At 41.5% G+C, this 27,779-nt stretch overlaps 1 protein-coding gene across 1 annotated transcript in view; it reads right to left on the minus strand.

Moving 5' to 3' along the window:
• RNF213 (ring finger protein 213) overlaps positions 1–27,779 on the minus strand; it is a gene marked incomplete in the record, with an annotated part of 2,890,576 nt that overhangs the window by 725,741 nt on the left and 2,137,056 nt on the right. The window contains 1 exon segment of the mRNA XM_044069632.1: positions 27,583–27,749. Within this exon segment, the coding sequence (XP_043925567.1) occupies positions 27,583–27,749 (167 nt within the window).

The following is a 27,779-nucleotide window of genomic DNA, read 5'->3' on the forward strand; positions in this document are numbered from 1 at the left end:
TATACAAGCCTAGCCATAACAATTCCCTGGCTATTTCTTCCCACAATATTTACCTCCCTGGACCCCTGTCTAGCAGGGTGACTGACGTGATTCCCGGGGTGAATTTCCTTGTCTTGTTCTTTTATTATTAAATATATTTAAACCTTTCATTGTGGCTGATCTTTGCTGGTGATATTCAAGTTTTGAGAGTATCTGCATATTTATTTGGTGACACTGTGTGGTCCACTCCTAATAGCCCTGCTTTTGGTCCACCTACCATTTGTATTAATATTAATATTACACAGAAAAATTGGACGCTCTGTGTTAAGGGCTTTAAAGTAGCCGATAAGGAGTGACTGGTGGCAGTAAAAACTACCTTATAGTCTTGGCAGAAAGGAGCATCGCTAGTAAACCTGTGCCAGCCTTTCCCAGGTGTGTGTGTGTGTGTGTGTGTGTGTGTGTGTGTGTGTGTGTGTGCGCCAAAGAGTGCGTGTGCCAGCTACTTCAGTAGGGACACGAAGCAATGGTTGGACAGAGAGGTTGCTGGAAGTCTCAGCTTGGTCATTCAACTGAGATCTCAACTTTATAGCTGTGCCAGTGGGAGTTTTATTGGGGGTCTGGAGAAAGAGGGAGAAATCAGCCCTGGACTGACTGGGTCTCTGTGTGCTCTTTAGGGAAATTGCACTTGTTGCAGAGCTGCATCTGGGAAATGCTGTATGTGTACCTGTTCACCCTTCTCAGTGAACGTCCCCCACTGATGCCAGTAGTGAGGATTGAGGCACCTTGATTACTGGTCCAGTGGTGGGATGTCACAGAGGGTATAGTTATTTCGGTGATAATATTTGGAGCAAATATGCATAAGGAGAAATTTATACAAAAATTGACAGAGAGATGTATGTTTTGGCAGTCATATAAACTGTCATATAAAAAAGTTTATTTAATAAATTCTATTCTCTTGGGTAAAATGGCTTTTTAGCAAATATATATCTATATATGATTCTAAGTATGAAAAAGTGTTATTGATTGTATTCTCATTTATATGGGGATCAAGACTGAATCCAGTTAGTGTACGGATTTTGTATGTTAAGGAAGAGGAAGGAGGATTAGGCTCAATTAACCCTGTTGTTCATGAAGCTTCTCTGAGCCTTTATAAAGTGTTAGTAGGATTAAAAAAAATAGGAATTTAACAGATGTCATGATGAAAGTTAAATATAAAGATGTCTGGGAAAGAATAAGATCTGGAAATAGATGGAAAATAACCTAAATGAAGATATAAGTATCAGAATAAAATCGTTTTTATTGAAATTGAATATAAAAATGTAGGAAAACAGAAAAGAATGGCACTTAAACACAATGCCTGAATATTACATTTAGTCATGGAAGCATTTAGAAATTGAAAAAAATGCAATTAAAATAAGACTTGCATAATGTAAAAAATTAAGAATGTAAGGATTATATGTGGAGGTTGATAAAAAGTAAATTACCTGTTAAAGCAAATATGCCTTACAAAAGAATACAAGAGAGAGTGTGTAATTATTGTGGGGAAATTGAAACAACAGAACATGTTTTTTGAATTGTACAAGAATGACAGAATTGTAGGAGAAATTATGTGAAAGTAAGTTATTGAAAGGTTTGAAAAGTGCAGAAGATATAAAATGTTAGAATATGGATATTATGATAATACAAAATGAAAAGAGGTGAAAAACTGAAATTATTTTATATTTATGGATAATATGGAATGAAAGACTAAATGGAATGAAATTTAATGGGAAATGGATATTATTGGAAATTTTGAAGATGATATATTTTTGGTTGTGGAAAAAAGAGTTGGGGAGAATGATTAAGGTACATGGGTCTGTATTATATTGTAGATGAAAAATGTAAATAACTTCATAATATATATTATGTAAATAATGTTTATAAGTTGTGACAATTAATAACCCCTGCTCAAGCAGATGGAACTTCTGTTTAACAGCTCTTCCAAAGGACAGCACACTCAGGAGTGCAGCACCCCCCTTATCCTGCACTGCAGTGTCAGTATTCAAATTACGTGTCGTAGGAAATGAATTCACAGCTGTCTGCACCAAAGGCGAGTGTACTACCTGTTGCACTGTTACCACTGCCTTTAAGTGTATACATGGAAAAGGCATTTCAGTGAGGGCCCTGATATCTGTGGAAAGTCTTGAAAAGATTTGGATTCTCCAAGGATTTTGTAGAGTTTTTTATTCAATTATATCAGCATACTGAAGCACAATTAAAACTATATAGTTACCATACACAGACATTTAATCTGAAAAGATGAATAAAGCAGGGGTGCTCCTATTCCCATTATTTGCTCCTTTGTCTAGTACCAATGGTACAGCAATATGCATGGTTTCCCTTGGAATAAACAAGCAAGAAAGAATAGAATTATTAACTGATGAGCTAATCTTATACTTACCTAACCTACAAAGAAACCTTCCAAAGAGCTTTGCATTTCTTTAAGCTTTCGCTGTTATCTCAAAGTACAAGGTTAACAAAAATAAAACTAAGGCAATTCCAACAAACTGCAGTCACACCATTAAAATAGTCCAAACAGCAGCCATCTGTATGGGGATATTTTAAAATAAGGTATTTGTGTATGTGGCTAATAAGGAGTGAGAACCCACAAAATGATACATTGGAAGATCTAAAAATGATGACTTTGAAACTTATAAAAAGTTGGAAATTACCTTCACTAGACCTCACTAATAAAGTGCAAGAGAGTAAAAACAAAAAAAAAAAAAAAAAAAAAAACAACATATGCCATGCAGGTCTATCATACACATTTATTTGAACAGTAATATGGACTTCATCAGAAAAAAATTTGGTTGCTTTTATGAGTTTATCTTTGTATCTACCACCTGTAGGAATTCAGCCATATTGTTGCTAATAAAATACAAGCACTGAAAATTACTTATGGTTCCTTTGAAAATCTATAGAAGGTAGACTTTTCTCTATAAGGTGGAAGTAATTCTATGGATCAGTAAGTATGGAAAAAGAAATAAAGGAATTCTTCCAGGAAGATAAAAGCTCAGGGATGAGTTCAGATAAAATGATTCTCCTAGGTGGGTTGAGGGGAGGGGTCTGGCAGTAACAGACGGGAGGAAATATTTCAGTGCAACACAGCTGAGGTTAACCTGTTTACTACAGAATGAGAAATATAGCTTGGATTGGAAACAAGTGGCACTCCCACTAGGGGAAAAAGACCTGGGAGTAAACAGGCTGCAGGACATAGGAGAGTTCGGGAGCAAGGTGATCCGAAAGGATATTTGCATTGCAAATTGAAGGGTCATGGGGTATAGAACTCAGAATTCCTACCCACTGCAATGGGTCTAAAAGCTGGAAGGATTAGCCCTTTACTGAAATATTGGTTCAAAAGTAGATGTGGCCTGGTATATTAGAAACAGATGACACAGGGAAAAAAATTAGGGTGGAATCAAACTAATCAGAACATGATTGCATGATTTACATGTCATTGCTGTCAGCAATGCCTAGACACCAAGAAGAAAATATAAGGGGAGGAGATACAATGCCTAAAGTAATTAAGTAACTGAGGCAAGAACAGGTAATGCTTTCATAAAGTACTTGATAAGTAGGATGTATGGAAGGCTTTCAGAATGGAGACAGTAAACCCAAAAGTGGAAACAGGAATGGGAATATAAAGGCAGACAACAATTCTCAAAAGAGGAATGTGCGGAAATTTGCTTAGTACTGCAAAGTATAACCAAACCTGGAAGGTTCTAAATTTCTGGTTGGAAATGTCTGCACTGTATTTTTATACCACAGACAAACTTCACAAAATGTTTGCTGGGGTACTTCTCATGTGCTAGATATGTAATGTTGATCAGTTAGAGGATCAACAATACATTTCTTAGTTATGCGCAAAATTACACAGTTTAAGGCAGATCTGCAAATCCTTAAAAAGGAAAATTTTAGAGACATAATGGCAACTTAAGCCAGTAAATATGTTGTTGAATTGGTTTAGGGGTGGGAAGACCGCAAACAATATCAAAGCACTGATAACTGTAGTCCTGTTGGTAAGAAAATGATCATGAGGGAGTGGAAAAGTGGCAAATTTCAACAGCTTAAGAAATGTGACATTTTAAATGAACTCGGAGACTTGGAATTAAATAAATCAAACAGGGAACCAAATAGACTAAAATAAATGGGTACTGTGGATTCAGGTAATGGAAGAACTGAATAAATCTGAGAGAGTTCAGATAAAAAGTGGTTGCAGGTTGTCATACAAGGGTCTTGGAAAAGAATTAATAAGCCTACACAGATTGTGATGTAGGATGATGCTAAAATGAGAATGTTGACCAAAATGAAGTTGAAAGATTGTAAACTATGAGATTATTCTGTTTTTACATTACACTGCTCAAAAAGTGTTTCTTTACTTCTGTGGTTATTTGTATGATGCAATTTTCAGAGTATCAACATATCCATCATGCATGTGGATTATATTGTATGTAATGTAGTAATGTTTTATTTAATAACACCCCACACTATCAATCAGCAGGTGAATGGCAAGGCTGCTACCAGACTTCTCAGAAGGACTTGGCATTGTGTCTGTATTGTCATTACTACTTGACTTTTGAATACTTCCTTCAGATGAGGCATTACACCAAGGTCCTAGATGTATGAGTTAGCAGTAGCAAATGTACATGTTAAAGCTCCCATGGCACTTGAGAAAAATAAAGAGTAGGCATTCTTTACTAGTATTTACATATTAACACAATTAATTATACACGTATTTACAATTATAAAGAATGTTGCAATAAGCTGTAAAGAACTCAATCATAACATAAAGGAAAGAAAATACTAAAGTCACTGAACAATTTTTGTTTCTTCAGAACAGTCCATCAAGACATAATCATAACTATTATGATCGCAGGGTCAGCTGTGGAAATGTCAAATGTGGGTGAATCAATGAACCCTCATCCTGAGTGGGTAGGTCTATCCGATGAGGTAACTTGTAGTGATGACCCTTGGCTAGCTGCAGAAGAAGAGGGAACCAGTGCTGTTTTGGCCAAAAGGAAGTCACTAACAAGATTTTGGGTTTGTCCTGTTGAATTTTCAACAGAACTTTCTGAATTAAGGCGAATAGGGGAATGCATACAGAAACATCCCCTTCCATGAGAATGAAATAGGGTCCACTTTCCACACTTGAGGGGTCCTGGCACAAAAGTGAGGAAGTTGCCTGTTCATAGGGGAGGCAAATAGATCCAGTTCTGGAGTACTCCACTGGTGAACTCGGTCCAGGGACACATCCCTCTGTAACATCCACTCATGAGATTGTGTCGTGGACCTGCTTAGTGCGTCTGCCACTGAGTTCTGAGCTGAAGGAAGGTACACAGCATGCAGAGTTACTTTGTTTAGGGCAGCCAATTCCCAGGCTTTGATGGCCAAGCAACAGAGGAGATAAGATTTTGTACCCCCCTGCTTGTTTATGTACCAAAGGACCATGGTATTGTATGTGAGCATCTTTAGGTGTCCCGGCAAGAATACAAGGTGGAAGATCTGTAAGGATAAAAGTAAAGCCCTCATTTCCCTGACATTGATATGCTCCTTCCTTTGAGATGGGGGTCAAAGACCCTGTACTTTCCTTGAAGCAAAGGTTGCTCCCCAACCCATGTCTGAGGCATCTGTGAAGAGTTGCTGAGTTGGTTGAGGAACCTGGAGGAGTACAGCGAGGTTCTGAATGAGATGCTGCATCCAGCAACCTAACTGATTTCAAGCAGGGAAGAAGGGGAATCATGACATCCAAGGGATGAGCATGCTGGGACCAAACTGTCTTCAGGAACCACTAAAACTTTCTCATGTGCAGCTTTGCAAAGGGCAGCATGGTAATACTTGAAGCCATGAACCCCAACAGTATGAGAAACTCTCTGGCCATGATGGAAGGAAAAGGTAGAACAGCCTCCATGAATGCCATGAGATAGGTTGTTTTCTCCACAAGAAGAAAAAAAAAATCATTAAGTCTGTAAGGAACCTGCATCCCAGGAATATAAGATCCTGACGGTGTGAAGAATGACTTTTTGGGATTTATTGTGAAACCCAATGACTGCAGAAAGGGAACTGCTAGGTTCAGATGTTGGGTTAAGAGGCTTGAGCTGCGGGCCAGAAACAGCAGATCATCTAAGTATGAGTAATCTTGAAGTCCTTTCAGCTGTAAATATGTAATAGCTTGGGCTAGTCACTTTGTGAATATCCTTTGAATTGTAGAAAGACCAAAGGGCAAGGCAGTAAACTGAAAGTGCAAAGAATCCACTGAGAAATGTAAAAATCTTCTGAAGAGTGGGTGCATAGGGATATGCAGGTATGCATCCTTGAGACCCAGAGAGGCTAAGAAAACCTGAGGGGGGAGCAGGCAGGGACAGCATTCTAAAGGAAGGCACCACCAAGAAGGTGTTTAATGGGGAGCGATCTAAGATAGGCCTCCAGGGACCATCTTTCCTTGGAACTAGAAACATCCTGGAATAAAATCCACTTCCTCGTTGGTCTGGAGGGACAGACTGAATGGTGCCTTGGTGGGAAAGATGATCCAGTATCAAGGAAAACAGATGCAGTTGACTGGGGGGGGGGGGTTTGAGGGATTCTCTGAAAGAAAGGGAGCTCTTCCAAGTCATAAAGTATCCATTTTGGATACGTGAAATCACCCAGGAGTCCCGAGTAATCTCCATCCAAACTGGTACAGACAGACAAAGGGAAAGAGGGTATGACTTGGAAGAGGGTGCAGAGCGCCACAAATGACTTTGCCTCGGCTGAAAGGGCTGCTAAGAAGGCGCAACAACAGCAGCTGTAGGAGCAACAGCCTTGATCTGTGGGTGTCTCCTAGAAGCCTTGCAGGGTCTAGTCCCAGAAGGAACAGAAGTTGAAGAGCAAGTAGGTTTCCTGATAAAAGAAGTCTTAACAGGAAAATTCCTAACCAGTAAGTCTTTCAAATCCTGGAGTTCCCTACCTTTTTCCTGCAAGGATTTCAACAACTCTGCAGCTGATTTGCCAAATAATGAAGAATTGTCAAGAGGAGCATCAAGCAATTTTGCCTTGATGTCATCAAAAAGTGCCCAGAGATGTAACCAAGAATGTCTTCTGAGAACAGATGATTAAGCTGCTGCTCTGGCAGAAGCCTCTACTACATCATAACTACACTTGATAGAGTGTCTAGCTACCTCTGAGAGGAGGCTGATACGAGAGAAAGGACCAGAAATGATTTAGCCTCTGAATCAGGCAATGCGGAAAGAGCCTGTGTGGCCTGAGTTAGCAAAGCCAAAGCATACATGGACAAGTGTGTCTCGTAATTAATTGCCCTGATAGCCAAGGTGGAAGAGGTATATATTTTTTGCCCAACCTTTCCAAAATTTTACATTCCTTATCAGAAGGGAGCAACTTGGTAGGAGGAGACAATTGTGAGGACTTATCTGATGTAATGGAAGCCACAGCAGGGTCAGTTGAGGGACATTTAAAATCTGCAATCCTCAGGGATCTTATAGAAACGGTCAGTTCTCTTAGGGGCAGGAGCTTGGGAGTCAGGGGTCTTAGATGCAGCTTTAAAGACATCTAAAAAGGCTGGCAGTACTGGAGGAACTGCTGAAGGGGCCAGGGCCACTACCTGCAAAAGTTCATATCATCTCTTCTGTTCGCCTGATATCTGAGAGGAGTCCCGCTTTAAGAACTCCTTCATCTTATTAATAGTTTCCCTAAAGGAAAGCTCTTCCACAGGGGAATCTCCCCACCCAATTAGACTCCTCTCCCGGAGAAGCATACTCCAGCAGAGAGGGAATTTGAGTGGAATATGCTAAAGAGTCTTTATCAGATGAAGATTCCTCAAAGTATGTGTCACGAGTTTGGAGTTCTGCAGACTGTCCCAAAGTAGGGCTTTGAGACCCTGACGGCTGCACAGGAGAAGCAGCAAAGGCCGGGCCAGCTAAGTGTGAAGGTGAAGCAGCAGACCTCAAAGCCATCAGGGCCTTAAGAGCCTATGAAAAAAGCATCCCAATCAGACACTGGGGTAGACGGAGTGGCAACATGCCTTGTCTTTTGCTTTTTTTTCGTAGGTTATCCTTATGGAGAGAGATGGTGGACATAGGACTAACTTCCAGGAGTTCTTTGCACAAAGAGGCTAGAGCAGTTCCTGAGCCTTCTATAGTACTAGCAGTGGTTTCCCAAAGTCATCCAAACCGGATGTCTACATAGCCTCAGACGTGCTAGGATCTGCACTCCTGACGGTTTCCATTCCGGTACTCACTGAGGGAGTGGGCCCTACCTCCGACCATACCACTGGGTTTTCATCAACCTCCAGGGGTACGTTGGAAGGAGTAGGCACAGCTAAAGAGGATTCAGGCCTAGCCTTGCTGACTTTCCTCCTTACAGATGGCTCAGAAGTACGCACAGAACTCTTCATAGTGTCCCTAACTAGACATTTAAGTCTGGGGTTTTCTAAATATAGTTATAAGGCCAAAAGACGATTGCGCAATGTTTTGAGGATGAAGACCTGACAAACAGAACAGGACCAGTGGTCGTGAGTAGGCCCTAAACAAAAGAAGCACAGCTCATGACTATCTTTATGCGGAATTTGCCTTCCACACCAACACTTGCCCTTGCTGAATGACAATAACAAAACAAAAGGCAATAGCAATATAAAAATTCCCTATGAGGTACTTATCTGAAGCTGTAAGATGAACCAACAGGATCCAACGGCAGACCAACTGCATGAGTCAACCTTTCCAAATGGAGGCAAAAAAGTTCTGAAGATGGTACGTGCGGATGTCACTTTTATGGCTGTCATTGTCAGTGCCTAACATGTGATACACCACATACAGGCAGTGGCTCTAAGCTCTTGTAGACAGTCCGGATGTTGGGTTGTCAGGATGCAGTACAACCCATATGTAAATAATAATGCAATACTGAATAGAAAGATATCAAGTAATATTTTGTTAAAATCTATTTTTACTACTGGTTTGAACCCTCAGTTTTTCCAATAATGTTTTCTTTGACACTATAAAACATGTAAATTATTGAACAAATGTGATCTCTTCTGCTTTTTTACATGTTCCCAAAATTGTTCATATTTATTACACAAAATTTGACCTACCAAACCTGAATTATTGCACTTCAATAGACTTAAAAACTTAGAATATCCCATGGATGCCAAACGAACTATAGACTCCCAAGTCCTTTTTTATCATTAGAATTATACAGCACCCCTCTTACTTTTAATCTGGAACTCTTAATTTTCCTCAGTATTCTGGCCATATTATTCCTAGACAATTTAAGAATCACCATGGATCTCACCTGAAAACAATTTGTACGTCTTCTGGACTAATTAAGCCAGCAAAACTAAGTACAAAAGGAAAAGAAAGTCTTCCCAGGCTAAACCAATCAAAAAAATGCAATGGGAAGGACATACATTAATGTAATTATGAATTAAACTATATTTTACAATTTATGGAAGACCTGAGGATATCAAAAAAGAAGTTATGTCTTACCCATAATGTTCCATCTGTATTGTTGATCCTCATTCAGTCATTACGTATGGGTATCAGTTCAGAGCTCGGAACCGAGCCGGCCATTTTCCAAGCTTGTGTCAGCTTCAAACTCTCGAGCTAAACTCTTACCCACAATTCCCCTCTCTCTTTTACCTCAGATTGAGTTTGCAAGTTAAAGAAGGTAGAGGCTACCTCTGGTCAAATAACCTAAGAGAACTGGATGGTGAGATCCACTAGAAACCACAGGAGGGTGGAAGGAGGGAGGGTCGTAATGACTGAATGAGGATCAACAATACAGATGGAACGTTATGGTAAGACATAACTTCTTTATCTGATATTGTTAATCCTCGTTCATTCCTTACCTATGGGACAGAGTCCCCAGCTACCTCTATTCCTGGGAGGCTCTCATGGAAGGAAATTCCTGAGCGCCACAGAACTGAAAGATGCTCTTCCCCTGGAGGCCAAATCCAATTTGTAATGACTGATGAAGGTATGAGGCGTAGCCCAAGTTGCAGCTGCACAGATGTCATGTAAAGAAGCACTGTCATGGAAGGCAGCAGAAGTTGCCACCAACCTTGTTGAATGAGTTTTCATGGTAGCAGGCAACAAAATGTTATGTTGTGTGTAAATAAAGGTCACACAGTCCTTCAACCAATCTAGCTAATGTGACGTTAGCAACAGCTGAACCTAATCTAGGTCCAGAAAAGGCCAAAAATAACTGGTCAGATTTACGAAAGGGTTTAGTCCTGTTTAGGTAAAAATGGATTTGCCTGTGAATATCAAGGGTATGTAGGCAATACTCTCCTCTGTTTGAATGGTTGGGAAAGAAAACTGGCAATTCAATGGCTTGATTAATGGAAATTTCAGATATAATTTTAGGCAGAAATGACGGATTAGTTCTCGGAGACACTCCATCTCTATGAAAAATCAAGTATGGACTCTTGATACATAAAGCTTGAAGTTCAGAAATATGGCTGGCAGAAGTAATAGCGACCAAAAACAAGGTTTTCCATGACAAAGACTTGAGGTCGCAAGAAGAGGCTGGTTCAAAAGGTGCCATTGTCAGAGCTTGCAGAACTAATGATAAATCCCATGGTTGAATAGGTTCTCTAAAAGGTGTCTTCAGATGATTCACACCTTTTATGAAGGTCTTGCACAATTTATGGGACATAAGAGAGGAATCTTGGACATCCTCATGAAAATTAGAAATTGCAGCCAAATGAACTCTAATGGTAGAGGCCAATAGACCTGATTGAAACAGGTCGGCCAGATAGTCTAGTATTATCGACACTGGTGTTGAAAAGGGGTCTACTTGTTTATCTTTCAGCCAACAGGTAAATCTTTTCTCACTTTGTTTAGATAAATAATTCTAGTGGTGGACTTATGAGAAGCAATAAGAATATCACATACTGGTAAAGACAGATCATTCTTCCAGGGAACTGGAGTAGCCAAGCCGTTAGCTTCAAGCTGTTCAGGTTGGGGTGAATCAGGTTCTGTGGGTGAGAGATCAACTCCGGGATTGGATGGAGGGTCCATGGTCGATCTAGTAGGTGAGGCCAAAGGAATGGGAACCAAATCTGTCATGGCCAATATGGTGCTATGAGGATTACCTTGCTGTTCAACCACTGGGCTTTCTTCAGAAATTGGGGAATGAGAGGAAAGGGCGGAAATGTGTAGAGAAGACCCGAGGGCCAATCGTGGACTAGAGCGTCCCTGGGTGACTGTCCCGGAGGGGGAATCAGGGAGAAGTAGTTGCTGCATTTGTAGTTGGCCAGGGAAGAAAAGAGGTCGCAGCAAGGACGGCCCCAACAGTGGAAGATCTCCACCGCTATCAAGGGATTCAGGGGCCACTAGTGAGGTTGTAGAATGCACCTGCTGAGTCTGTCTGCTATCACGTTGGAACTCCCGGGAATGTGCGTTGCTAGAAGAAAACGGTTGGTAGCCATCTCCCATTGCCATATCCTCATGGCCTCTTGACAAAGGGGGTAAGATTTGGTTCCACCTTGCATGTTGATGTACCAGACCACCGCCATGTTGTCTGATTGAATTGCAATTGTCCCAGATGGCAGCAGGGGGTGGAATGCTTGCAACGCCAGAAGCACCGCCCTCAGCTCTAGAACATTTATATGCAGATGGGCCTCCAGATGGGACCAAGTGCCTTGGACTGTCTGTCCCTGACATAGCTCCCCCCCCCCCATCAGGGAGGCGTCCGTGGTCATTGTGGCCTTGGGTTGCTGGGGGGGAAAGGGCGAGACCATTGAGAGAGATTGTGTGTCATCCACCAGTTTAAATCCTGTTTGCACTTGTTGGTTACTCGAATCATGGCTGAAAGAGGATGCTGAAAAGGATACCATTGGATGAGCAATTGCCATTGTAGAAACCTCATGTGAAACCTGGCCGGGGGAACAATGGTGATGGAGGCTGCCATGGAACCCAACAGCTGTAGAACGGAGTGAGCCTTGGACTTTTCCTTTGAAAGGATTGGAATTAGTTGTTGCTTTATCCTTACAATTCTGTGTTCTGGAATAGCTGCTCTGCAGTTTTTTTGCGTCCAAGATAACCCCTATGAATTCTGTCAACTGAGATCGGGTGAGATTGGATTTCTGCCAATTTATGGTTATACCTAGCCTTTGTGCAGTGAGGAGAGAGTATGCCAGGGCTTTTTCCCAGTAGATGTTTGGTGGGGGCGGAAATGAGCCAGTCATCTAGGTACGGAAACACCTGGAATCCTTGAAGTTGCAAGTGAGCTGTGACAACTGCCATGCACTTTGTGAACACTCTGGGCGCTGTAGAGAGTCTGAAGGGCAGTACTCTGAACTGGTCGTGACCGTCTCCTGCACGGAAGCGCAGAAATCTTCTTGATGGCCTGTCCACCTTTATGTGGTAGTACGCATCTTGAAGATCTATAGAGCACATCCAATCGTCTTTTTCCAAAAGCGGGAGGATAGACTGTATAATGACAATCCATAATTTTTGTACTCTCATAAACTTGTTCAATACATTGAGGTCCAAAATTGGTCTCCAGTCCCCGGTTTTCTTTGGCACTAAAAATAGTCTTGAGTAGAATCCGATCCTATCTGGTCTGGAGTGACTATTTGGATGATTCTCTTTCTTAGCAGCTTTTCTATCTCTAGTGTTGCTTCTTCCCTTTGACTTTGTGGAATGTCGGGAAGGTTTTTTGAAGGGACAAAGATCGAAGGGAACATAATAACCTCTGGTTATGATCCTTTGTACCCAAGAATCGGTGATGATGGTTAGCCAGGCAGAAGGGTACAAGGAGAAACGTCCCCCAACCACCTCCAGAGGAAAGGAGTTGGGCCGCTCTTCAGGAGTGCTGGTAGGAGTGACCAGGGAAAGAATCCCTGGAACCCTGGTTACGTGGTCCCCCTCTGCCCCGAAAGGAGTGTCTTCCCTGTGAGTTTCCCCCTCTGCCTCTGGGGGAAAACTTGGCCTGTGTGTCATGGAAAGGACCCTGAGATTTCTTGAACCATATCTTCCCACTCTTTTGGTTTCGGGAGAAAGCACGTTGAGGAGAAGAATAACAGACACCTATGGCAGAAAGGGTCTTATCGTCTTGTTCACATCTGACCAGTGTGCTTTTAACTTTGGGCCCAAACAACAAGGAGGGCTCAATGGGGGCATTAAGAAAGGAAGACTTAAAAGGTTCCGCGAAGTTGCACAAGCGCATCCAGGCATGTCGTCTCAAGACCACAGCTGAACCCGCCACTCTAGCTGCTCCTTCTGATGCCTGAGATATCAATCGCATAGAGGAGTTAGATATAGACTCAATGGTGGCCAGCTGAGAGGCCACTTTGTCATGGACCTCATCAGACATTGCACCAGCCAAGGTTTCAGAGAGCTCAGAGACCAGATCCCTTTGAAGCCTGGTAAAATGTGGCATATAATTCAGGGACCTGATAGCAAAGGTCGCTGAAGCAAAAGTGTGCTTCCCTATTCTGTCCAGGGCCCGGGACTCTGTTAGGCAGATGGACAGTCTGGCTTTCTTCTTCTGCCAGATCCTTTTTTATTGCGGCCGCCACCACCAAACCATCTACAGGAAGACCCTTGGACCAATGGGGATCTGACGCAGGAGGGGACAAGATCTTATCAGGCCTCTGGGAAATAGCTTCAACAGTATCAGAGGCCTTCCAAGCACACTGCACGATGAACTTGACAAGTTCATCGGCAGATGGGGTAACCCAGGAGGGAGGGGGCCGGGCGCGAAAAGCCTGTAGGAACACAGATTCCTCAGGGGTCGGATTAGAGGGCTGCCAGTCACCTCTCTGTTTCAGGATTTCCAGGATATCATCAAAGGATACCTCAGAGGGTGACCGAGGGGATTCTTCCCCCTCATTAAAATCTGTGTCTTCGGTGAGAGACTCCTCTGTGGAGTCCATGTGCTTCCTCTTACACAAACTTTTCTGGTAGACCTCCTCAGTGGGAGAAGCTGGAGAAGACAATGGAAAAGGGAATTCCTGCGGGAATATGTCCTGAGGCCCTTGCACCCAGTCTCCGCTAGGTGTAACTTGTGAAACCAGTGTACCAGAGGAGGGCGGAGGTATAGACAGTCCAGTATCGCCAGCAGCAGGGAAAGCCTTCTCCATCAGTTGGAAGGCTGGTCCACCCGGAGAGGAGTGTATGTTGAGGACAGGGGGCACTCCTCCCCTAAGTAGCTCAGCCTGCTGACTCGGAGTCCCTGAATGGCTGTAGAGCAATCTATGCGTGTCACAGCTGACATCCTGGATTGTAGCAAAACTTTCTTGCCACGAAGGCAACTGTGGTTCCTTAGTGAGATCTATAAAGGGAAGCGCAGAACGGGAAGACTGTACTATAGCCATGGACTTCAAAGCAATGAAGGAGGAGAATAACGTGTCTTTGGAGATGGGTGATCACCTCCCAAGGAAGGATAGCTCCTGGGGGATGGAATACCTCTGGCCAAAAATGCCTGGTCCGCAAGACACAACACATCATGTTCAGAAAGACTTCTAGTGGACCTCACCGAGACTGAGGGAGAAACAGGCCTGTCCACAAAAGTGGCAGACTCGGTGCCCATTTCATCTGATCGCACAGAGGACAACGGTGCTGAGAAAAACTGAACTACTGTAGTCTGCACCAAAGGAGTCATCGGTGCCGATGTCATAGTCTGCACAGACACAGGGATCGGTGCCGAAGTGGTTGTCGGTGCCAAAACTGGAACCGACAAAACTGGAGTCAGTAATAAAAGCCTTGGTTCTGAGGAAGATTTCAGAGCTGACGCAGTCAAGGTCTGCGCCAACTGAACAGTCGGTGCCAATACAGTGGTAAAGGTCTGAACTGAGGAGCCCCTCGGTGCCGATATGTAGAAGGCTGCAGGAGAGGATGGAGCCGAAATCACTAATGCAGCCGAAGGTCTGGGCAGCAAAAGCACTGGGGCTGACAGAGAGCTCCAGAGACGAAATTTTAGCCTTTTTCGATTTTGGTTGTTGAGAGTCCCCAGCCGGGTACGAAGGCAAGGATTTAGCCTTAGGAGAAACATGCATTTTCTTATGGGCTTTAGGAGGGGTTGAGACCTCTGACCCAGAAATAGCCTCTGAAAAGGAAGATTTTAGAAATCCCTTCAGTATCAGCTTGTTTTTTCTTTCTAACAAAGTTCTATTAGAAAAGTTTTCACATATAGTACAAGGTGGTTCAACAGATAAATGGGAAGCTCCCAAACAAAAAACCCATAGAAAGTATGCATCAGAAGTAGGCAGTTTGCGTCCACACTCAGAATACCACTTAAACCCCAGACTGCCCTTTTTATCTGCCATATCAACAAAAAGAAAAGTACCAACAATGGTACAAGAGAGTACCCGAAGGTATGAGAAAGAAAGGAAAGGGATTACCAACGATGGTAAGGAGAAATTACCTTGCGGTAAAAAGGGTAAGTAAAGGACAGAGAAGAAAACCTGAAAATATGAACGCTACATGCGATAGGGCAAGAGACAATAAAATATTAACTTTTCTGACAGAAAATTAATTCGTAAAGCAGTTAAACAAACAATTGACTGTACTTAGCTCAAGAGAAGTAGCTTGACACGACCGGATGGCAACGCGGCAAACAAAATCTAATTAACAGGGAGAGGGGAATTTTGGGTAAGAGTTTAGCTCGAGAGTTTGAAGCTGACGCAAGCTTGGAAAATGGCCGGCTCGGTTCCGAGCTCGGAACCGATACCCATATATATTGACTGAACGAGGATTAACAATATCAGATGATACATTACATATGCTGTTATAATTCAAAGCCCCCAAAAAAATCAATACAGAATAGTCAAATGTTAAGCATTTTATGTACAATATGTGTGCGTGTGTGTATATGTATGTATGTATGTATATATATATATATATATATATATATATATATATATATATATATATATATATATATATATATATATATATATATATATATATGGGTCCATGTCAGATGGACGAAAACTCAGGTAAACGAAGACCACATCACTGAGATGGCTCCGCCAACAGGACATATCCCCGACAATGGTAAATCAGTGCATTACAAAACGGAATACATTCCCATCTCCGTAATACACTCAAAAACCACAATACAACATGTATAGTAGGGGAGCAAGCCCCCCCTGCACCCCCCACTTAATTATACCAACTCTGAGATCACACTACTGTGAGGGAATGGGACTAACTCCTAGTCCGTACTACGTACCGTTGTTGGGGATTCGTCCGGTCAACGGAGTCGTCTCGGTGATGTGGTCTTCGTTTACCTGAGCTTTCGTCCATCTGACATGGACACACACACACACACACACACACACACACACAAACACACACACATTAAAACTGGGAAAGTGCAGAGTATAACACAAATGAATTTGCCTCATTAAAAATGGTTACATAGCAGAAATAGAGTAAAAGTCACATGGATACAAGATCCTAGAATGTAAGGTTTCAAAGTGCAACAATATACCAGTCAAGTGTAGTAGACATGATAATGCAAGGGTGGCAGATGCATGTACTTTATGGAGAAATTACTACAGGTCTGTGATCAACAGCAAAAGGACTTCCAAGGTAAGCTGGAAAGATGATCAAGATATTTTGATACTGTCGAAATGTCAAACCCTTTCTATTTAAAGTGCCCAAGTGTTATACTATGCTGTTAAACTGGATACAGCTGCTGAGAACCAAGACGCTCTCCTCCAAAAAAAAGGAAGCCAATCTGGTGGTCCCCTGCCATAAACAAACTCTACAACAGGAGGAGGAAATTAATGCGGAATAAGGTGAAGTCCCAAGAATGGAAAAAAATTCCCTTATCAGCCTCAACAAAACGTTGAGATCCCTCATCAAATCCTCTAAAGCTAGCTATGAAAACAGAATTGCAGCAAATAGTAATGACAACCACAAGGACTTCTATAGTTATGTAAAGAACCTCCACGGCAATACCCAGATTTGCTCTGCACAATGGTACCTCCTATACTGACAGCCAACAGATATTGCCAATATACTGGCTGACAGATTCAGTGCCAACTTTACCCCCACCCCCCCAAAGGACCAATCACAGTACCAGTAGATTGCCAGGCACCCGGTATTACTGCTGCACAGGTTTAAACAGCACTGTCAAAGGACAAGAATACAGTTTCTATGGGACCTGACAATATCCCTGGCTGTGTTCTACATGAATTACAGAGTGAACTGGCACCTCATCTGTGTGTCCTGTTCAATCACAGCCTCACCTCAGGCTTTGTCCCTACTGAATGGCACACTACTATAGTCATCTCTCTCCACAAAGGAGGAGTGACTACAGACCCTGGGAACTATCGCCCCATTAGCCTGACGAGTCTGATATGCAAAGCTATGGAACGCATCATCATGGACCTAATAAACAAGGATATAAGGAATCTCCAAACTCTGGATCCCACACAGTTTGGTTTTGAAAAGGGTAGATTATGCCTGCTCAACTTGGTCGACTTCTTTGAGTCAGTCACCAGAGCTGTGGATGAAGGTAAGGTGGTTCATACAGCCTACCTTGATCTGGCCAAGGCCTTTGATACCATTCTCAATTCAGGAATCATAGAAAAACTCACTAAGCTTGGCAACAACCCCTATATCACTAGGTGGGTTGCAAAGTAGCTCACAGATGGAACCCACAGTGTGAAAGTAGCTGACTCCAAGGCAGACTGCCGACTAGTCACGAGTGGAGTCCCACAAGGATTGGTCCTGGATCCTCTCCTGTTTGTGGTATCTACTTCTCTGAAGTCCAGGCCAACACGAAGGGACTCTGGCTGACAAAGTTCACAGATGATTGCAAGTTGGGAGCCATTAATTCCCCAAGTGATGTTGACATCCTACAGAAAGGTCTCACTGAGACCAACCACTAGTGTCAGAACCATGGCCTTAAGCTCAATGCCAAAAAACGTGTCATCCCCTTTGGGAAAAACGCAGTTCCCATGAACTACCACAGTGGATGGTAGTCCACTGAACACAGAAGGCATTATAAGAGATCTCGGAACACTGGTTGACAGCAACCTCTCTTTTGACCACCACACTGCTACTGTGGTCAGAAAGTCCTTCTATCTGGCACTCACAAAGCCATATCTGACCCAGCTCTGTTAGAAATACTACATCTAAAGAAATCCCAATCCCTCCACACCACATGTTCCAGAGACCTCAACCTCATTACCACAATCAACAGAATGTGAAATCTTGATGTGGATGGGAAATAGAAAATTCACCCTGGGGATCTCTCCAGTGGCTCTACTCGACAGAGGCACTGGAAACTAAGGCCGGGTGGCACAATGACAGGGTAATCCTATGGGCTAGGTTTGTAAAGGCTACAGGGCCATTAGCCTAGTACACACCTATGAACCTATGAGTAAAGGGAGGGAGGATCCATAACTGGGAAGTCAGTGAAAAAAAAAGCACTATGCAAAGTACTCATCAGTATATCCTTGAAGGATAGGCTTGCTGCTTTATTCCCAGGACATTTATTTATTTATTTATTTGCAGTTTGATTACCGGGGAAGTCCACTGGGCAAAATTGACCCATTTTCAGTGGAGGCCCGGGGAGAAAAGTTCCAAGATGCATTATACAATTTAGATACAACTAACAGTTAATATTAAAGATAATATTATGTAGAACAGTTACTCATAAATGCATTCAATTTCATGCATAGTTAAATTCATTAAGCTTGAAGGTAGGGATCATACAGTTTCATTTGAAGAAAACAGATATGTGTTAGGTGTGGAAACAGTTTACATACAAACCTTTTAAGAAAATGTAAATACGCTTTACATAAATACATCAACAGTAGAATGCTTTTTACAATATTTATAAGGTTGGGCTGTGTGAGGGTAGCTGTAATAGTTGTTGAGAGCTTAGAGAGAAGCTATAGAAATTGTTGAGAGCTTAGATAGGCTCATAGGAAGATAACTATGAGAGTTGTACAGCTTGGGAACCAGAGAGCGAACCCCCTTTGATTAGGTTGGGTGAAGGCAGGTACATTTCCATTTAGTGGACAGGTGTTTGAATAGTTGAGTTTTGAAGTTTTCTGAGTTTGGTATGGTTCTTAGTGTGGAGGGAAGGGAATTCCATTTTTTGCCTAGTGAGAAAGATAAAAGAAGTTGGCCAGCAGGTCGTTTAGTTTTATGGATAGTAATTAAGTTCTGATTTTCAGATCTGACAGCTCTGTTGGGTGTATAAGGGGGAAGGATGTTAGTTAGAGCAGGACATTTTGTTGGGTGAAACGAGTCTATATGCAGTAGTGAGAGTTGGAGATAGTCTAAGTAGTTTGGGAGTTCAAGACAATTCAGGGATTGTAGGGTTAGGCAGTGATGAGTGGTATTTTTAGATTTAGAGGCAAATTTAGAGACTTTGTTGTAGCAGTTTTCTAGTTTAGAGGTGATAGAGGAGGACAGGTTGGTTAGGAGAGGGGCTCCGTATAAAAAGGAAGAAAGAAGATAAGCCAAGGCCAGAGTTTGCCTGGCAGAGTTGGAGAGAAAGAGATTATTCCTATACAACATACCTAGCTTTTGGTGGGTTTTCTTAATATTTTGTTGAATATGAATATCAAACTTGAGGTGTTCATCTATACTAATGCCAAGTAGTTTGGCAGAGGGGACCACTTCTATAGGTGAGTTGGTTTGACTATAGAATTTGAAGTTGTTTTTATCGTAAGAGAGGGTCTTTGTGGGAGGGAATGGTAGAATCTTTGATTTATTTGCACTGAGAGAGAGGTGGTTTTGGTGCATCGAGTTTTCAGTTGTTGAGAAGGCAGTTTGGGTTTTAGTCAGCAATTCAGAGAGGTTTGAGGCAGAGCAGAGTAAGGTTGAATCGTCTGCATATTGAATGATTTTAGCATTAGGAATAGTAGTGTGAAAGTTATTGATTAAGATGTTAAAAAGCATTGGCCCAAAGATGGATCCCTGTGGTACGCCAGTTGGGGTAGTTAGGAAGGAAGAGATGGAGTTCTTCCATTTGACTGCCTGTGATCTGTCTGACAGATAGCTGGAGAAGCAGGATAAAGCATTATGTGAGTGATTAAGGTTTGAGAGATGACAGAAAAGATTCTTGTGGGAAACCGTATCAAAGGCTTTAGACAGATCGAGTAAAACAGTAGAAACTAAGTGTCCTGAATCTCGGGCTTGATTGACAGCTTCTAGGAAAGAGAGTAGAGTGGTTATTGTGCTATGGCCTGGATGGAAGCCATGCTGGGTAGGAGTGAGAAGATTGTTTTGGGTCAGGAAAGGCATAAGTTGGAGGTGGATGCATTTTTCTAGGATTTTGGAGATTACTGAGAGCAAAGCAATGGGGTGAAAGTTTGAGATGCTGGTATTTTTGCCGCCTTTACGAAGAGGAAGAATATAAGCTGAGCGCCAGAGTTTGGCGACATGAGGGTATACAGCCAGTGCCAGCTGCTGCTTGGCCTGATGTTCCAGTGCTCAATGGTCAGTGAAACTAGTCTCTTGCCTTTGTTTCTTTGACATCACATGGTATATGCCCATTATAAAATGGGTATCACACTACAACACTGCAGCTCTTTTATAAAGAAAAATCTTAATGGTAGCAAAACAGTGTTACAACTAAAAATTGTAACACTGCATGCACTCCATTACTATATACATAAGATAGCATTGCAGATTATAACAAAACCACAAGCGTCCAAGCAGGAGGATCAAGGACAGTTATTTAAACTCTTACAAGAGTCTCCATCTCAAAGGTTTTACTACCACAGTCAGCATCTTACAAAAATGCACCATCTTACTTCAGGAAGGATTCTAATAGGACTATTCTTAAAATTTGAGCAACACCACAGCAACTGCAAGAACAAAACAACCCCAGTAATACTGTTCTACAAAAGCCTACTTTGTAGAGTGGCTGCCTTCTCTGTGAATCTTTGAATATTAGTAAGCGTCTTACCAGGTCAGAACTTCACACATATTTACAGCTGCCAGTTCCTTAAACTCCCTCACACCCCCAGCCCCAAAAATTATTCTCCTTACCATATCAGACATATATACTCAGTTTTGAGCCAAAATGATTATACGTTTAAATAAAGTATGAGAGTAGCTGTGCATGTGCAGCTGGTAGATACCAAAATGCTTTCATTAGCATACTGATAGCAATATGAATTCTGCGATAATCCAGTACCCACCAGCTACCATATAGAAAGCCAAATTTGTTTTTCATTGTGTTCTGTTGTCTTGCACAAAGTGTCAGTACCCTGTCCTGACTACAACCTAACCTGCATTTCCTATTAGATCTTGACTGTTTTTAGATATGGTTTGTGTCATTATTTTATCTTAATTATATTTTTCTGGGACAGGGGTACACTTGCCTACTTTACTGGCTAGTTTCACATTTTGCAATGTACTTACTTATTCAGGGAAATTCTATGCTTGGCAGCACTGTTAGCTCTACAAATGAATGTTATCTCTGGGCAGACCTAACTATTTTACCCGGCGCGTTTACTTGTTATCTGTTCAGTTCAACTACTTGTATGATACAGCTAGTAACAAGCTAATTAGATGGCAAGCAGGTGTTTCTGTACAAATGTCGCAGGTCTTATACCCTGCCTGAAGTTACGAATGCATGGGATTTCTTGGAAGACCGGGTGGGATTTCGAAACATATGCTTGGAGTAGCACCCTACCCTGATCAGTAACATTATACAGAATTTTTCAACAGACCAATGAGATTCCTCAAGCCGTGCAGGTTTGTGAAGAATCATACATGGCTACTCCAGATTACAAAACAAATTCTCCTAATGCCATGATGGCAACATCTGGCACTAAACACTAATGTAAACCTTCCAGGTAATGGTGTTAATCACTATACTCAATGGGCCTTTGCATCAAGTGAACAGGTCCTACAGTGGTACTGCAGACATAACAGAGGAGAAGAGCAAAAAAAGGAGAATACACTCACACAACTAACATTTTATGCTTAGTTTCATTTAGGTACGTCTCTTGCCAAGTAATAAAGGGTGTAGCTCCTTCAGATTACATTCAGTATTGACAACTATGAGACATACAAATTATACTTCTCTGGCCTCCTACTGTTGTATCCTCATTTTTACTGTCATCATAAGCTACAGGCCCAAATGATCCCTATAAAAGTCAGTACCTCATAACAAATCTTTTAATCTGCATCTGATACCATAATAAACCACTACAGCATTCCACATAAAAGAAACTACACTATAACTATGTACTGATGGAACCAAATGAACTTATGTGAAACAAAATGTCTGCCATAGCATGCCTTAATCTCCTTTACCCAGAGCACAAACAACTCGTCTGTACTGCAATTTTCTGATAACAAAAGTTAGGAAGTGTCCTCTTCCTCCTCCTCCTCCTCTTTAAACAGGAATACTAAGACAATGGTTCAATAGCCTATAATATCTGTTCATAGTTGCAGTACAGCCAATTAATGACCGCGTTTTTATACTGCACAGAATTACCTAAATCCGTCCCTCCATCGTCATCCCCTTTTCCCATTCTTGCACATGGGGTCGGGGTGTCACTTCAACAGTGACAATCATCTCGAGCCAAGGTTTACACTGCTGGGTGGCTAGCCCTGCTGTGGTAATTCATCCATCCTATTCACTCGCGCACACACACACACACACACACACACACACACACACACACACACACACACACACACACACACACACACACACACTCCTAGGGGCAATTTTAGAGTGTTCAATCCAACTGATGCATGTCTTTGGTGTGTGGGAGGTAACTGGAACACATGGAGGAAACCCACGTGACCACAGGGTGGACATGCAGACTCTGCACAGAAGTTACTCCAGCACAGAATTGAACCGTAGAACCTGTTGCTGTGAGGCAACAACACTAACAACTCCACCACCGTGGCCACACAGAGAATAACCTAAACCGCTCATCCTAAACAGGCAAATTAGACTAATTGTCTTGCTAGCCACCAAACAATAACCCACGTTTGCATTTTGAACAATGAGTTATCTGTGTCAGTAAACAACTTAAAACCATTGGTTATATGTCTATGTCAAACACGTCTAGTTACTTACACATTTCATTACAAGGTAGAAATGACTGCATCATTAGAAGGCAAAAGTAATATGATGATAAAGTTCACCATAAGCATGCCAGTCAACTTATATTAGTAAAGTTGCTGGAACCAACAGAGACATGATGATGCTTAGTTACTGCTGTATCTTTAGCAGATATTTTTTCTTACATTTTTACAGTACTTTTATGTCTGAGTTTCAAGTACAATTTAAAATTTCAAGTAAAAGGTGAGAGAGATTCTTAAGTAACTAATTCACACACACACATATGCACGCAGTCACTTCTAGTTATTTACCAATAATTAACTACAAATGCAACTGCAGTATTGAACTTGAGTGAAAAAAAAACATTTGAAACAAAAAACATCAGCTGAACTTGCTTATGGAGAGTAACTGCCATCTTTATTAAAATTATTCATATCAGTTGTGAATGCTTTCAGCCACTCTTGCAGACTTCAGTATATTTTTTTCCTAAATAATGTGTTTTAAGTTTTATATTTATACCATTTTATTCTCAGAAAATGACCAGTGGAAGCATCAATCCTTCCAAAATTGCATTGGGTTATGTGGAAACTCACTCTCAAAGCCATAATATTTTCTCCTTAATTAAGGAAAGGAAAATGTTGGACAGCTGAGATAAACAAGCAAGGCCCCAAAATCCAGACTTGAAAGAGGACTACACCATCTTGCCATAACTGCACAATTCTTGACACTTCTGGCATGGGGGCAAAATGCTGTGGTATCCGTATTTATGCTGAAGAAAATAGATCACACAAGTCCATTTGGAGAATTCTGGCCAGGTGCTCACTCTGCTGTGACCAGGGTTTATAAAGACTGCATGCTTTTTTTTTTTTTTTTTTTTTTGGTGGGGTGGGGGGTAACCCAGGACTCCTCCTCATTCTTCAACATGTACATGTTTAGGAGTTTCTGAAGTGAAAAAATAGGGGCCAGGGGCCAGCTACCGAAGCAAGCAGGATCTCATGAGTCTCAGGATTTCTCTAAAAAATAAGTCATCTCAGAAGGGGCACTAAGTTGAGTAAGATTCAGTACTCCTATCTGACGCAGACTCTGTAGAAAAGCTTCAGTGGAAAACGATCCCATGTCCTACTTCCTCCACCAACTGCAAAAGTGAGGCACATCTAAGACCATCCTCAAGAACAAAGACGGAATGGGTATGCAGCAATGAAAGTTGAACAACAAGGATACAGGACTCAAGCAATCCTGCCATGCGTGGGACAGACATGCACTAAACCAGTTGCTGGTTTCAGGCTATAATTCCAGAATGTAAATTTATGCACTTGATTCCACCAGATTTTATGTATTTACCTGACATCTTGGTCCAGAATTATAAATCTTGACATGAGAAGATCTCCCCACTCATAAACTATGTTCTCCATGTGGTAGCTCTGAATTCCAGGCACACTACTACCATACTTCAAATCACTATCAATAATGTTAGCAGATTAATTTCACTTTAACAAAGGTAAATGATTACCTGTTACTGATTATGCCTAACTTTCAGATTTTTATATCTAAACTAGTCTAGTTCAGTGCTTCAGGAAAATGGAGCCAAGTGGCCAGCACTGCAGGAGCCAGACATGCAGAGACAGGGCTGAAGGGGTGTGTCCCACACATCTTCAGGCACATAGGGAGATATGATCTCCCTGAAGGATACCAGACAGACTACCGCTAATACTGCAGAGGGAGGGGTGGGGAAGTAATGACATGTAAACTTACATCAGCCCTTTTCTTAGACCTATCAAAAGCCTTTGATATGGTTAGCCATGATGAACTCATCTGCCACCTCAAAAACCTGAGCTTAGACAATCAAACCATCTCCTGGTTCAAAAATGATCTCAAGGACAGGCAACAAGCAGTGCAGTGGGACAATAACTTGTCTCCACTTTTACCAGTCACACTTGGGGTACCTCAGGGATCAATACTAGGTCCCTTGCTATTCTCAATTTTCACAAACAACCTCCACTCAGCTGCAAATAGCACTAGCCTTATCCAATACGCAGACGATTCCACTACAATATGCAAGTGCCTCAACACTGGAAGAACTACACAATAAAACCAAAGATAATTTCCACTCAGTTGAAAATTGGCTTATTGACGATGGCCTCATTCTTAAACCCCAAAAAGACCAAGCTCCTGCTATTTCACCCCACACAATATACCAGCCTTACCACCACTTTCAATATCCTCTCTAAAAATGGTACACCCATCACACCCGAATCCCACATAAAACTACTAGGTGTCACCATTGATAACAACTTAAAATGTGATATCCACATAAATCTAGCTATTAAAAACACTCACAGAAAGCTAGGTAGTCTTTACAAACATAAGTCCTTCCTGACCCATACTGCTAGGACCACAATTGCTCGTACTCACCTCCTCTCAACATTACTTTATGCATCCCCAATCCCAACCAATTTATCCAAAACAGAAACCAGCAAACTGACTTCCTGCTTGAATCAAATAGCCAAATTTGCTAATAACACCTCTTTTAGAATCCATCACGGTCATAACCTAAAACAACTGGGCTGGCTTGAACTGCCAAATTTACTAATCTATAATCAACTTATCATCACTCATAAGCTGCTCTCCCACCCAAATAAAACACTGTCTTTAAGCAACTTAATTCAGCAGCACTCCTGTCCTAGGCAACTCCGCTCCACGGATAAAGTACTATTAATAGTTACTAGATCCCACAACCATGCCGGTGACTCCCTCTACTCATCTTACATATCCAAAATTTGGAACTGACTGCCTTCATCCATTACCCAGGAATCTTCTCTAACCAAATTTAAAATGTCTATCAAAAGCCATCTTAACAACAAATGGTTATGTCCCTGCTCCACACCAGACTAACTTCAGTCCCACTCAACTACTGCAGTATCTCTTGCATTACACACACAGTCTCTTGATAGGACTACACAATCTTATCAATACCCCTTTCAGATGCATGATCTGACTACATAGTTAACATACCTTAATACTGTTTGTATGTTTTGATCTTTTTTAAATATTCTTGTCAATGACTTAATAATGTTTGCTCATTAATATGATCTTGTATATAGTAGAAACATGTTAGTATATTTTGCAAAAATGTTTCTTTGGAGCTTTTCTCCCCGGGCCTCCACTGAAAATGGACATGCATCCAGTTGGACTATCCCGGTTAACAAATGTAAAATAAAATAAATAAATAAAATAAATAAATGTTCTTCACAGATATGTACCGCATGTGTGCACGCCATGGCAGGAATGAGAGTCAGAAAAAAGGGAGCGCTACACCACAGACGTAAAAACAACTAAGAACTTTAATAACAAAATAAAACAAAAACAGGATAAGTGCTTTTGGCGTGTGCCTTCTTCAGATCCTGCTGGCAAATGCTAAAATCAACTGATTTAAAAGCATCCTAGCAAACCAGTTAAGCAATAATTACAACAATTAAGCAAGCAATTCAGTCACAACCATCACATGGCTCCTTTAGATAACATAGACTCAAACAAAAACCCCATTTCCAGCAAAGACAAAAAGATGTAAAATAAAAAATTACTTACATTTAAAAAGAACTTGTCAACTCAAAATAAAAATTTTGGTAAAAACAAAATGAATAACACATTCAATACTCGGAAATGAACGAAAATAACCCATATTATAAAAAACTACTCTGAACTCAGTCTCACTAGTATTAACATACTAAACCCAGGAGCCACCCACTGATGACATGCATCTCAATGAAGCTTCCATCTTAAAGAGACGAAGCACTCTAATAGCATAACTTACTAACAGAGCACCAGAAATACAGGTTATGCTATAGTGAATCTACATCAGAACTTATGAACCATGGTAGGAATAGGGAGCAATACAAAAAATACTCAAATCACTCCTGATGGTTGTCTGGATGACATCTCCTCTTGGCTCTCTCTCACCCAGTGATGGGAAAAATTGGGCAACTTCCTCAAGATGGAAGATAGGAAATTCACCCCGGGGATCACTTCTGTGGCTCTGCTTGACAGGGGCACAGGAAAATAATTTTCTTGGGTGGCAAAAGCCAGGGTACCATTTCGCTAGGCTTATATAGGCCCTAGGGTCAATAGCCTAGTACCTACCTATGAACCTATAAGAGGCTCGAATGAATGAAGGTGGGGACAAACAGTCGCAAACATATATTTTTCTTCATGTAAACCTTTAACTCTTTAGCCAACAGACTATCGGCTATGTCCTTCAATCCTTTAGTCAAGGTGTTATGACTCTAGAAAGACCCAGCTCTCTTTCATACCCAAGAAAAAAAGAGGTGCATCAAGGTTTCCCCAGCTGGTTCTTCCCAGAGAGCCACTATTTTCAAAAGTAAGTCGCTGAATTTGACATATAAATGAATATGGAAACCACTGTTTTTACAAATGTATAGTATCAAAGTTGTTACAACATACATGAATGCAAGAAGCCAGTTTCTGTACAGGTTTGAATGAGAAAGACTCTTGAAAGTATACAGACAATAATTTACATTCGCACTCTACAGATTTATGAATAGTGTGGCATACCTGATAAACGCAGTGAAGACTCCTTCTGGATGAACAAAAGGGACAGCATCCTTTGGATCACATCCTTATCTGGTGGAAAGTTATCTTTGAAGCACATGGTAGAGGCCAAATCAATAAAAAACTTGTTACACAACTGGCGGAAATCAGCATTCTTTTTTATTGCAGATCTGCAAAAACAATGAACAATATTCAAATCA

This window comes from Protopterus annectens, chromosome 4.part0, assembly GCF_019279795.1.
Source record: "Protopterus annectens isolate FY-2018-M chromosome 4.part0, PAN1.0, whole genome shotgun sequence".
Classification (NCBI taxonomy): domain Eukaryota; kingdom Metazoa; phylum Chordata; order Ceratodontiformes; family Protopteridae; genus Protopterus; species Protopterus annectens.